Source organism: Nyctibius grandis, chromosome 8 (assembly GCF_013368605.1).
Source record: "Nyctibius grandis isolate bNycGra1 chromosome 8, bNycGra1.pri, whole genome shotgun sequence".
Taxonomy (NCBI): domain Eukaryota; kingdom Metazoa; phylum Chordata; class Aves; order Nyctibiiformes; family Nyctibiidae; genus Nyctibius; species Nyctibius grandis.
Window position 1 is genome coordinate 42,947,915 of NC_090665.1, and position 13,985 is coordinate 42,961,899.

At 40.7% G+C, this 13,985-nt stretch overlaps 1 protein-coding gene and 1 long non-coding RNA gene across 3 annotated transcripts in view; one reads left to right on the forward strand and one right to left on the reverse strand.

Moving 5' to 3' along the window:
• Positions 1-2,933: 2,933 nt before the first annotated feature.
• On the reverse strand, positions 2,934-7,022 carry LOC137666745 (uncharacterized). Its single transcript, XR_011048687.1, has 4 exons — positions 6,832-7,022; positions 6,229-6,337; positions 3,303-3,421; positions 2,934-3,213 (listed from the first exon to the last, which is right to left on the reverse strand). It is a non-coding gene; the product is annotated as an uncharacterized lncRNA (long non-coding RNA).
• OSBPL9 (oxysterol binding protein like 9) overlaps positions 6,799-13,985 on the forward strand; it is a 64,920-nt gene continuing 57,733 nt past the window's right edge. For both annotated transcript variants that reach the window (XM_068406950.1, XM_068406951.1), the window contains exon 1: positions 6,799-6,987. In XM_068406950.1, the coding sequence (XP_068263051.1) occupies positions 6,877-6,987 (111 nt within the window). In that variant the 5' untranslated portion in view covers positions 6,799-6,876. The remainder of the gene's footprint in view (positions 6,988-13,985) is intronic.

Genomic DNA, 13,985 nt, shown 5'->3' on the forward strand with positions numbered 1-13,985 from the left:
ATACCAAGCTGATGAAGCTGCAGGAGGTGCTGCTGTGAACTGAAGTCTCACTTCATCTGGAAATCAGATGTGGCTGCATTCTGCACATGAGTCTGCTAGATCACACATAGCCAGAACAGTCTCCTGACAGCTCTTGAGAGCTGTCGAAGTAGCAAAACACCCATCTGCTCTCTAAATTGAGGTGCAAGAGCAGATCATGATTTTGGGGGAGCAATTTGAGTTTATTCTGCCAGTTCTGGTGGCTGCTTATTTTTCTTCTACTAAATCAATTTTCTACCTCTTTCTCCATTTCTCATGGAAAAGAGAGAGAGAGAGAGAATTGAGTAAGATGAAAAAATAATTTCTGCATTTTCACTTTCATCAGAACAATGAGGAAGCAAATCCTTTAAGCGGGCACCAAAAAGGATTATTTTAATTCTCAGGTAAGAAGAAAATGCCTTCTCCAATTTTTAGTAGGATAAACCTTGCTACCTTTGTCTCCCATCCTTATAGAAGAAACAGTAACCCTAAAGGAAGATCTTTTTGGCACCCCAAAATCAGGTCAGTATTAGACGAGGGATTTTACTGTATATAAGGCTCCTCCTACGTACAAATCACTGGGAGTGACTGTAGATCTAAAGAAAAATGATTTGGCCTTAAATCCCAGAATGAAATGCAGAAGGAGCCAGAAACTGATTCTAAATTGACAAAACTGAAACTTAGTTTTAACTAAGATACTCCTTTAATACTTCTAGCTAAGGAAATAAAATAAGTAATAGAAGCATTCATGGGATAGTGCTCATTCTATATACTTGTGTTTTATGATTGATTGCTCAGCTCTAGGTCTCCTTGACTTTACTTTTATTCTCCCTTTCATCTCCTTAGATTTCCCACCTAGTACCCTAAAAATTACCATAGTCAGATTTATGCTTAAGTCTAATATATTATTTCTGCTATTTACCTGGACAAAAAAAAAAGAGAAGCTTTGATATTGCTGTATGTATTAATAACAAATAAATGTAGTATATAAAGAAAAAAATACACACTCCTTACTGAAAATAAACATAGCATATAATCCTTATGATGAGGGACTATACCCTTTAAAATATTAAATCAGTTCATACCTTTTCCCTTGCTAAACTTGCTACACATCAAACTCTACTGTAAATAGTCTAAATTTGGGGAGAAGACAATGTACCTATTGCATTCTTGCAAAACAAATCAACTACAAAGAACAAGTAACCTTATTTGAAACATATTAATAGGCCAAACACTATGAAAAGAGGTGATAGTGGGAAAGCTTTGGGAAAAGAGATGATGCTTATTTGCTTTTTTGTACCAGTGGGCTGCATACCGCGGCTGCGGTGAAGTAAACATTCCAGTTGAGCAGCATTCCTCTATATCTTTTCAAAGTCTCTGTGGAGACTAAAGCAGAAATCACTCATTTGTGGTTGAGAAAATAGCACGGACTTCTGCATTAAATTTTAAATAAATTCTGCCCACAGGACGATAAGATGCTCGAATCAAATGATGAGACGTTACCCATCTGAGTAACGCATTAGGAGTATAAAATGTGATTCAGCACGCTGTGAACTCTACACTCTTGTACTCAGCAAAGACATCAGGCCTATTGTTCTCAAGACTAAATTATGATGTTGTAAGTTTTAAAATAAAATAATACTAAGATTACAGTGAATCATTCACCCTGCAAAATTAATTCCAGCATTTTTCTAGTTGCTAGATTGATTTTCAGATTACTAGAGCTCAGTCTATGTGCAGATGGAAAATAGCTCACATAGCTGTTTCTTCAGTATAAAAGCTAGGCAAATCTCTTAATCCTTTTGGACTAGATTTATAGTATATTTAAGTTACAGATTTCATTAGAAGGTGCTTTCCCTATTAAATTTGTATTACTGTTAATGCCTTCATCTCTGAACACTGAAAAATCTCAAGTGTGACCAGGACATGCGGGAGGAATTCTCTGCCCTCCTCTATGTAAAGGGAGTACAGAAGATATACCCCCATTTCTAAATGGCAAAGCCCCTCAGCAAGTTCAGAAATGTACTTCTTGAAGAAATGTTGAGTCCTAAAACATCAGTTTACATCTCTTGCAACTCCCAGATAATGTCATTATGTCAAAGTGTCCTGTAAAACTGTAACCTGAATTTACTCTTTTATGAGATCATACCAAAATTTAAGTTACTGTTGCAAAGCTACTCAAATTTATAATATCCTTAAAATGTGTTTCTCTGTAGACCTTGTACCAAGATTTGGTCAGTGAGTCACTTGAATTGCTTAACTGAATACCATCACACTCTGTTTTTAACACACACTGCAACATGTGACAAACTTTTCCTAGCCCTGTAAAGTATCCGTGCCAGTTAGGTGAGTCAGCTGCGTCTTCGCTGCATCATCCCATGGACATACAGCACTACTAGAGAGGACTAAATAACTACAGATAAAATAAATCTTAGTTTCAGAATCATCTCTCTCTATTTTAAATGCAAGAGAGATTCTTCAGCCCTTTCTTAAATGGTACCACATTTTGTCTGAACACATTCCACGTGTTTTGAGGAAATGGCTCCAATATGATAATACTCTCCAATGCAGCTCTAAACATGCCATGAAAGAATGAGAATCTGGACAATAATGTTCAGAAAGAAAAGTCCCTTATCTTGTGAAAGCTAGTCCCAACACAGCCATAAGCTATAAGCAGAAACAGAACAGGGACTGAGGACTTTAATTCCATACAACCTGTGGTAATTTGATTTCCACCTGTGGTATGTGCTAATACACAGTCATTTAGAAGACTCAGAAAGGTCTGCTTAGCCCTCAACAAGGTTCCTCATCCCTGATCTAGAGGAATTTATGACAATTCATTAAGATCAGAGAAAAACTAGATTAAAGTGGACAGGATTGGGAAAATTTATTGCTAATGGCTTTTATTTGCTGGATCATACAGTAAGAAAAACTCAAGAGAGAATAATTCGTTTGCCTCAGAAAGACAGAGAACCAACTACTGTCTTCATTTCACCGTATTGCTGATTGTTTTTCACAAACATTTATATTAAAAACAGTGACAGTATAATAAATCTATTCAGAAAATCTACTTACAATGGCACTTATTGGCATACTTGATTTCATTATCCTCTTTTAAGAATGACTGCTTGTAGGGTAAAGGTGATTCTCTCCCATCTATCTTCCTCTCCATAACTCCTTAAACCAAACATAATTCTGAAGAAATAAAATAAAAAGTGTTTAGGCTCTGACATTACTCCTATTCTTAATGTAGTGGGTATATGCATAGAGGGACTAGAAAATACCTTTAAAAGACTGTAGCAGGAGACTGAAGATTACACAGAAAGCTTCATCTTCTACTTGACTGTAGTTTATTCATGCATTTGTTACCCATAAAAAAAATCAAATGAAGGAATTTTTTTTCCTGAAGGTACAAATAAAAGACATTACTTGCTACCAACAAGTAGAAAAAGAATCATCCACCATCAGGCTAAAACATACTTTCTTAATTATGATTATTATGTTATCAGTAGTTGACACAGTGACCTGATAGGACAAGGAATACAAAATGAAGCTGCCAGCCCATTTCTGAAGTGGGAAAAGAAAAGGAAACAAAATGTCATTTGTTCTCTTCTCAAATGGCTTCCTTATGTTCTACAGAACCCCAACCAATTGCAGCTGTTGGGAGAAGCTAAAGCGACTTTCACTGCTGCCAGTCACACTCCCAGACACCCTTAAGAAACCCACAAGCCACACAACTTCATCACTGAGGTTCTTCAAAGTTATTTCAGCTATAACTTCAGGAAAATTTACAATAGAAAAGCATTTTCCTCTTAAAGAATCTGACTTTCAGTATACTCCTGCTTCTCATTCCCTCTACCCTGGTCCTTCACTGGCATTTACTCTAAATCGGCAGTACCTTCCTCTTGGCCAGAAACTATACAGATTTAAACTGTAATGGCAAAAAAACCCCAGGTGTAATTTATTCGACAAGCTTGGACAAAGGAAAAGAACATAGAAGAAATTTTTAAAAGTAGGGTGTAAGCTGGGATGTCCTGGTAAACACAGTCAGGATCAGGCATATCTGAGGTTTCCCACTACGTTCCTCCTGGGACAGTCTGAGTACTCCAGAGGCCACTTTATGGGCTAAACATTGTGGCTGGTCAGGAAATCTGTGTGTGGCTGGGACAGTACAGCAAGAAAATTTAATTGAGGCCTCTGTGTGGCAAGAGAATGATGCTGGACAAGATTTTCAGCTGATGGAGCAGTGTATAAAACAAAGGCAGCACAAGGTAACAGCTGCTGCTTTCTGCCCAGTTCTGTTGATCTCTGTAGTACATAATTCTCTCAGATGACAGTAAGTACTCTACTTAATGTTAAAGAGGGTGACACACTAGTCTAATTTAAGTTTTGTAAAATATGGAGAACATCACAATAAAACTGTCTATAATTACAGAAAATAACAGCTCTTTGTAACTGTTCCAAATTGGATACAGACGGGACATGTTATAGCAAACTAACGTCTTCTATTAAGGAAGTAACTTACTAACTTCTATTTCAAGTAATTTTTTATTCAAAATCATTGATGTTGATGATGTAATACACAAAGTATATAAAGGTAGGTTATATCACAGGTGTGGCTGATTTCAATTTGTTGAACTAAAATGTTTGCACTGACCTTTCAAAACAATTTGAATGGGCACCTAGAATCTTTATCAATCAGAAGGACCTAACTAGTTAAGCCTAATCCCTTCAACAATGCCCTCGTGAACCATGTTCAAAATATACCCGAGTAATCTGATCTACACAGAAGACACATCACCCTGGCATGTCAAGAAAGTACATAAACCTATATGATATTGTATCCTGAATGCTGACAACAGACTATAATTTCATATGTATTTATTTCAATTTCTGTGGGTTTTTTTTCGAAAAACAATGTTTCTCTGATCTCTGCCAAATTACCTAAAGAGATTAATTCCCCTTTTAACACCTGTTAACACAACTTTTCCATCTACTCTAGGGCTTTTAAGGTTTAGCTAAATTGAGCTAGCTAAAATACAGGCTTTTTCTAGTGGAGACAAGTCTTTGGCACATTTCCCCTCAAAAAAGTCAAAGAGAACAAAGAACTAGTAAGATATTCAGTGTATGCCGAAGTCCAGCGAATTCAGCCTGTGGCAAAACAAGGTAAATAGAAAGCTCTTGTGTTGAGAATTTCTCATTGAGAATGCTCTGCCTACAGACAGCCCTTTCACAGTTAAGCCAAGAGGTTTTTTGCACAAGCTCTTTGCATAGTTTCAACTCTTGTGGTATAACACAGTCAAAGTAGTGATCTGAGAGAATAAAGCTCCAGTCCAACTGCAGCTTTAAATGGTAGTACTAGTAATGTTCTGGCACCATCTGATGTTTTTTGTTTTGCTTGCCTGGGTATAATCTCTAGGCAGCAGCGCTTTGTTTAGTCAGTGAAACTAAAGAAGAAAACAGACTACTAAGGTCATATGCAGGTTGAAAAAGAATGTTATCAAAATTAACAAGCTGTGTTTCAAGACTGAATTGTGCATTAGCTAGATTAAACTGGTAACACCTCACAAAAACACACCATCAGGTGACTCCAAGGGGTATTATAGAGTCAATGCCATAAATTCCACTTGGTAACAAACTAGTAAGCAATGTGACATGTGAAATGGGAGGATGAATTAGAAATATGGAAGTATTTCTTATTTTCTAAAATCAAACACAGCAGCTCTGCCTTTGAGTGATTCTTTTTCACAAAAGGGGTAACTGGGGTGATTTTTCTATTAAAATTAGATAACAGTATAAAGTTGCAATGTTTTAAGACACTAGACCTATCTCAGCCCTACTATAAAGTGATTTTTATATTAAAATCATAAAAAGAAAAAGCTGGGTTTATATTTGGTTAAAAAAAAGGAAAAATTTTTCCATGAGTACTGTAAAGATTGCATGACAAACACAAACGTCATGGTAAAAGCACTATTTCTGCTGCTGTATTATCGATCCCTAGGAAAGAATGTGAGTATCTCTATGGGTCCTTCGAAGTTTTTATGTTAAACTACAACTGAAGTTATGTACTTATGTCAGAGAAGATCAGCACCAAAGAACATGCCTTGCACTGAACAACAGATTTACAATTGTTCATAGCTCCTGGGGAATTCATTCCACATTCTTGGATCAGCCCACAGGAAAGCTGTGCCCCGTTTCCATAAGCCTTACCCTTAAAAGGTTATCTCAAGTCGTGAATGTTTGTTACACGCTCTGGCCGTGTAGACCCTTCAGGAGAAGACCCGGGCCCTCGGACTCGACTGGCAAAGCCCAACAGGCGCTGTGGACAGGCAAACAACAGCGAGGCAAAGGGACCAGCACATCAGCGAGAGGAATGGAAAGGTGCCGTGGTGCCAAGTATTTTCGGGGACAGGACAACGCCCTCCCGCCCTCACACCACCGCAGCACCAGGGCGTCGTGCCCTGCCCACACCCGCCGCCACCGCGCAGCCTCCCCCGAGCCGTGAGGGGAAGCCCCGCCGCCTCAGGGACCGGATCCCTCAGCTAACACCCACAAACCCAAGCCCCCGGCTCCCTCCGGACACCCAGGCCCCTCTCCCGCCCTCCCTCCTCCCCACACACCCCCGCCCGCCTTCCCGCCGCCTCACCGCGCCCCGCCTCCCCTCGCGCCGACGCCCGCCCCCGCTGCGCGCGCAAGCCACGCCCCTTCCCCGCCCGCCCCCGGGCGAATGTGGCTTCTGGCCCCGCCCCCTCGCTGCGTGCCCCGCCCCCTCCCCGCCTGGCGGCCGCCGTGTCTCTGCCCGGCTCCCCTCACCGAACGGGCGGTGCGCGCCGTGGTGGTGCCGGTTCGGTGCCTAAGATGGCGTCTATCATGGAGGGCCCGCTGAGCAAATGGACCAATGTCATGAAGGGCTGGCAGTACCGCTGGTTCGTGCTGGACTATAACGCCGGGCTCCTCTCCTACTACACGGTGAGGGGCAGCGGCGGGCCGGGCGGGTGCGGAGCCGGGAGACCGGCTGAGGCGCAGGGTGGGGGCGGGGAGGGGACTCGGGGCGGTGTGAGTGCTCGGGTGGCCAATGGGGAAGGAGGAGGCGGCGGGAGCAGCCAATGGGGTGGCGCTGCGGGGAGATTTATCGGTGGGGGCGAGCGGCGTTGTTATTGTTGGCGGCCGGCGCGGGGGGGAGGGGGCGGCTCCGGGGCGGGGCCGTTGGGCGGGAGCGGCCGTTGCCCCCCGGCGGGGAGGTCCCTGGCGGCCGGTGGGGTCTGGGAAGCCGTAGGTGGCTCTCGGGGCCTCCCACCCACCCCCGGGCGGGCGGCGACCCCTGTGCCCCGGGGGAGAGGGGCCGGCCCGCTCGCTCCGGGTGGTCCGAAGCCTCGCCCGGCGATGGCCGCGGGCTGCCGGGTCCCGCTCCCTCAGCGCCCCCCTCTCCGTCTGGCGGGAACTCGCTCCCGCCCTGACTTGGCCGCTCCGCCCGGGCGACGGGCCCGTGAGGGAGTCGCCTTCCCGGGCGGCTCGCCTCAGGAACGGCTGCGCGGAGCGGCGATCGTCCCGGCGCTCCTTACGCGGGGGCCGCGGACACGTTCTCGCTGCACCCGCGGAGTTCGCAGCCGCAACAGCCGGCAGCTTCCCGGCTGGAGACTGACTGTCCCGTTTGCTTCGAGGACTTGGTACTTTCAAGCACGAACTTTTAAAGTGCGGTGTATTAAGAAACAGCGCTGTTTTCTTTGACTTTTTTTTTTCTTTTGCGTAACCACTGACAGATCCTGACTTGCTGACTTGTCCAGCTTCTTGTATAAAAATGTGTATTAAGTTACAAATATGTTAACAGTACAAATTCATTTTTTTCAAGGATATGCCCTTAAATGAGAAGGCTGACTGGCTGAACCGCATACGTGCACGGATAAGTTTCCTTAGCGTGGAGCAATTACTATTAGTGTGCCAGTCTGGATAAAACGCATACAGATTTAACCTGTAGTAAACTGTAATAGCTTTACAGCAAGTAACAACTTGGAGTATCATGCTGTCTGTGAAGGTATATTCTTACAGCAGCATTGCATATAAAACTTTTTTCCTAAATCTGGATTTACAGCCCTACTAAGAGACAGCTTATCTCTCCAGACGTAGGAGTTTATAAGGCTCTCAGCATAAAACAGTCACAGACTCCCAAACACTTTTGGTTCGTGTACGTTAAAAACCCCTCACCTGAAATATGGATGGAGAAACAAAAGTGCTTTTATAGTTGCTTTTTAATGGCTATTCAAATGTTAGCTGTTTGACTGAGGTGAATTAGTGAGTGTAGTCTAAGTAGAGGTCCAAGGTGCAAAGTCATTTAGTGCTCAGCTACAGAAATAGAAATGTTTGCTGATGACTAGTGTGTATAATAATTCTGGTTATTGCACTGACTTTCATTCTATGGTCTCCACCTGTTTACTAAAAATCAGTTCTTATATTTCATTACTTCCCATGATTAGGTATCCCTACATATGCATTACACTTTTATTTTGTATAATTTATTATGTGTCTGTTATTATAGTGACTTTCAGTGCACAAATTTAAAAATCCTTTTTTAACTACCTGTCCTAAAAAACTCAAGTTGGGGCCACGTTCTCTGCTTTGTGTGCCTTTACCACTAAGAAACTCCTGCAGTTAACATTTATTTTAGAATGCTTTCTTTAACCATGTGCTATCTTTTCCGCAAATATGTCTGTAAAGTACGTGTTATGCCATTCTCTAGATGTCTGAATTCATGCTTGTACCTAAGGGTGTGTATTGTGTTGAAAGACTGGCTGCCAAAAGAACTGGTCCTTCAGCACGCGCCCTTCTTCGCGTGTGCTGGCGTGATGACTCGTAGGGCTGCAGGGTCGGCTGGAGCAGGGGTTTGAAAGATAATTCAGATCAAGTCCCAGTTGACTGCATGTCTCACGAGTGCTAATATTAGCATTGGAAGGGAGTAGGATACTGTTTCTTTGAGCTTTACCTCTAGTTTTAGAATAATAGCTCCTGAATGGTAGTTTATAAGGGTGTGGTACGTAAGCAACATTAATTTGGAATGTTAGAAGGTTTGGGGGCTTTCTTTATGTAGGAAAACGGCCTGTTGTGATTCTGTATATGCAGACTTGTATTTAGAATTAAAAGCTTGTCTATGTGATCGGGTACATCGGGTCATGTACTCTGTTCCCTCTGAGCCAGTTTCAGTCTGAAGCAACATAGTTGCCTTGCTCTGCTTGTGTAAGTGTAACGGAATGATTTTGGAGCCTGAAACTGGCCCTTCCCCATGAGCGTAATGCATGGGTGGGGTAGGCTGAGATTGTTCCAACCTGGCTGTGTAGGCATGCAATCTGGAAACAGTTTTGCTGATAGCAGAGATTACAGTTAACTGATCAGCTTTTACCTGCTCATCACCTCTCCCAGAGTCCTTAGCCCATTTCAATCCAGAAAGTTTCACATGCAAGAAACACTTTCTCCAGTAAATCCAATTAACCTTTGGCAGAGGAGCTGTGGAAAACTTCAGGGTAATAACTTCTGATGCAGTTGAATTTTCCGTCAGAGCTAGATCCAGAAACATGTGTCTCTTCATAGCTGTGTCCTTGCACTGTTGTGTTTAGTCGTCTTTGATAGTAACTTAAAATAGACTGCAGAAAAGTACCCTTAATGTGGAATAAACATTCCAACAGAGTTACTGTGCAATAGTATTGCACTTGTGGGGAAAAAAAAAAAGCACCTAAATTAGTATGCTTTGTCTTTTGGTAAAATGAGTAGATGTTAACCTAAATATGTTTTAGATACATCCATCAGAAGCAAATTAATCCAATTAAATTTGCATTTCTGACATAATTAGAATTTTCAAGGAGCAAGACAAAAGATTTTACATCAACAAAAAAAAAGATAATTTATTGTTCACGCTGTTCTGTTTTCATTTGTGTATTCCTACCTCTCTGCTTAGTTGTACTGTAGTGAACACTACTAGTACTACTTGCAAGTGTGAATGCGAATGTTTCTCACATGCATTTCCAAGTTGTTTACAAAAGTTTTTTACAATTCCAAATTGTTTGCTTTTTTCCCACTTCTTCTGTAGTTTGTGGGATTTTTCTCTTTCAGAATAGAAATGTACATCCTCAAAGTTGCTTATAATTACATTTGTTTAAATTTATTTATGAATTATATATTTCAGAGAGTATGATCTGGACTTGTCTTCCAAATATGGTCTTTACATGGTTTTGCTCAAATAAATGATTGTCTGATATCAGTAAATGGTTAGGTTTTTTCTGTTTTTAGAAGAGAGAAACATGAAATAAATGACTGTGTGCCATTTTGGATCAGTTTGACCAATGGTTTGACAAATTACTTCTTTTTTCCCCTCAATATTCTTTGATTTGTGAGTCCACCAAGGTTTTCTCTTGAGGGTATAGCAAATGTAAGTCTGCTGAAGCATTGTGTTTTTTTCAGTGTGTAGTTGGCTGCACTGACAATATTTAACACAAAAGTCTTGAAGTAGCTCATTTCTGCCTTCTGCTGGCACAGGAGCTGTAAAATTGTTCCGTGAGCTGGATTCCAGATGAAAAATAACTTTCTGCTGATTTATTTTTTCAGCTGAATTTGCTCTGCCGTTTGTTTTCTGCATGTCAGTATAAAAATGTGTGTTGGCATGATACTGGAAGATAGCATGAAGACAAAGAAACGGCTAGGGACAAAGAGGGAGTTGAATGCAATTTGCTTTTTGTTTGTGTTTTCTGGCAGAAGGGCTGTCTTAAATACACATCCGCTATAGCCTTGATTACTCTTGGGAATCCTGTAGAAATAATCCAGAGAACCCCTCAAGGTTGAAAAATGTAATTTAAATTCTTGTTTTAAGTGTACTCTTTAAATAAATATTTTAATTGTCTAATAAATTGAAAGCAGAACTGGCATAGATGTGCAAACAATGCTAAAACCAGGGCCAGTAGATAGGAAGGTCAGTTCCTTAAAATATTTTAAAACTTTGTGGATATTTGACATCTGGTGGTATTGAAAGGAGAACTGTTCAAAATGTTGTAGTCTTAAACAGCTGCCTTGTGTGGCGAGGGAGGGTTGCAAGAAAAAAATGTTGTGTATGACAACTCCATAGTGTGTATTCTTTCAAACTACTTTTAAAAACTTAAGCTGGTTGAATGCTTTCAGAAGCAAAATCTGTGTGAAAACAGTCATTAGGAGGAAGTAGTTGTGGTGGTATAAAAATATTTTTCCCCTCATGCTTGGTAGAGATTGCTGCTGGTTAGTAACTTTAATACTGTTTGTACTGCATTGAAGAACTGCTTGTGGATTGCACAATCCAGATATTGAGGAGGAGGACTCAAATTTTGCAGCGGTTTCATGAACCTTTGGTGGTAAACTGAAAACAAATCTTGTTAACTTGATTTCAAATGATGCCTCTGAAGCTGGAGTCATGGCTCAGTGCCCCTATGGTAGAGACTTTCAGTTGAATGCCTTTTCCTGCTTTTTCCAAATACAGTTTCTTAATCAACAACTATGTGCAAAAATCTGAAGAAAACAGGAAAAAAAATCTGCTTTTGCACAAACATTCCCTTTGAGTTCTCTGCTTTCCATTCTCAGCTGAGGTGACACTTTTTCCTGTAATAACTCGATCTGTCACATGCACTGGAAACAGCTCAGTGAGTCTGATAAAAACAGACAAAATTATAAGCATACTAGGTATAAAAAGAAGAATTATGATTTGCGGACACAGGATAAAAAATATTTATGGCTATTATGCAACAGTAAATTGAATTTTGTACATAACTTTAACTTTGTGTCACAAGTTTTAATGCACTGAATAAATTGTTACAGGATTATAATTTAAGCAGTTGACCCCTCTTTAGTAGTTAGGCTATGGGTCTGGTTTTAGGTCTCCCAATACTTGATCATCACTTTGCAGTGCATGTCTTTGGCATTTCTCATCCAATATAAACACATTGTGCCTGTTCAGATTTGTTCAAATGTATTTGATGGGTTAATTTTGTACTGGCACTCTGAACTGCATGTTGTCTGTCCTCTCAAAGCCAGCCGTGTTGTCTGCTCCATTAATATGATGAAGTGTAGTTGGGTGCTCGTGTGGGATTGGGATCAAGATGGGTACAGTTTGGCAAATCAGAAGAGTACAGATCATGTGCTAACTGTGGATCCAAAGAAAACCAGTTCAGTACTAAATCTGTTCACTTACCTGCAAAATCTCATCTATTGCATGTTTTTTGTATTTTCTTTATTAGGTGTGCAAAATAAAACCAGTAGCAATCTAGAGGATCACTTTTTGTTGTTGTTGTTAGATTACAACTTAGTTAAAGGTTTCTAGCTATTTAAAAGTCTTACCTCAATGCAGGTTGGGAATGGAGCAGTTAAGCTGAGTCTAGTGAATTATCAGGTGAGAGAGACAATTTAATGAATAAGCTTTATTTAAAATAACTTCGAATTATACAGTATGAAATTTTAATAGCAATTACAGTATTTAGAAATTTGAAAAGATCAACATGGTGATCAGATAACCAGTCCTGTTGCAGATACAGGCTGTTTAGTCTGTAGCTGTGCTTCTCGGGGAAGAGGCTGAAGTGAGTGTCCTATGATTGTGCTGTATCTTTTACACCTTGATCCAGTTAAGGCCTCTCATGTATTAATTTCTTGTAGGATTCTATAGGCAGTGTAATGCTTTTCTGTCAGGAATCATAAATTGTTGCCTTATCTTTTTCAGATATACATGGCATTTATTGGGGTTAAATGAGCCCCAGTGGCATCCTCAGTTATTGCTGCAGTGTTTCGGTTCCTGCTTTGTGACTGCATCCACAAAAGTCAAAGCTTTAGCTACAGAAACATCCTGGCTGTTAGATGCTGTCCCTGTGCTCAAGTAGGTCCTCCTCTGAGACTGGGGTGTGCCTTGCAAGGGAGCTAGAGGAATGGCGAGCTGGGAACAGTATGTAAAGTTTTTAAATTGTTGGTGTTTATTTCTGCTTGAAAAATGAGGGTTGCCTTAGCATTTGATGAGAACAGTGACTATTATGGAAAGTGGTCCAAGCTACAGCTTCTCCTGTAGACGTAGTCAAACTGCAAACATCACTATTTATAAATAGAGCTTGTTCCAGGTTCTTCATCCCTCACGGGAAATAAATGTCATCAGTGGTTTTGCTCAGCTGTGTACTTATGTTAGGGATTTCCTTGACAGCACTGTGTGAGTCAAAAACGAACCTCTTCAAGTTCTGTGTGCCTCTGCACAAGCAGAACTTGCGCCTGAGAAGTTTTGGAGGCAGACCGCAGCTGGGTTTATATTGAAATCTTAAACTTTGCATGCAACAGCTAAAACTCAAATGAAATAGTGGTAGTTCTAAAGATGAAGGAGGGCTAGGGGCCTTTGGAGGGGTTAGGATTTTTTTTTTTTTTTTAAATAGACCCGGGCATTATTTTCATTTCTCTAAGAAGTTGTAGGTTCCCTGAAATGCCTTATGGTAGATCAGTTCTGTATTTGATCAGCTTCACTGTGTGGATGTGAAAAAGAAATCAATAAAGGCCATATTTTTTTGGGAGATACCTACATCCCCCCTGCAGTAATACTGTATAGCTTTGTTCATTTTTACAAATTTTCATTTGAGTTTCAGCTGAAATTTATCTCATGTTGCTGTCTGCTTGTAACCTATTCAAGTCCATTATCTTCAAAATCAGTGCACTGTGTGTTGAAAAGTTTACTGAAAATGTCATTTTGACTGGTTATGAAACTGATCACTGAAAAAAGATAGCTGCATATTAAAACTAAATATAAAAAGAAAGTAAAATGTGACTTTTTAATTAGCCATTCAGAGACATCTTTCTGCTGTATGAGATTTTGTTCCGTGAAATGGAACCATTCCTTAGAACAGTTATGGGATGGCTTTATTTATCCAAGAATACGTGACCAAGTGTAGGACATATTGGATACCCATGCCTGATTTCAACCAAAGGGAAAACCAGAG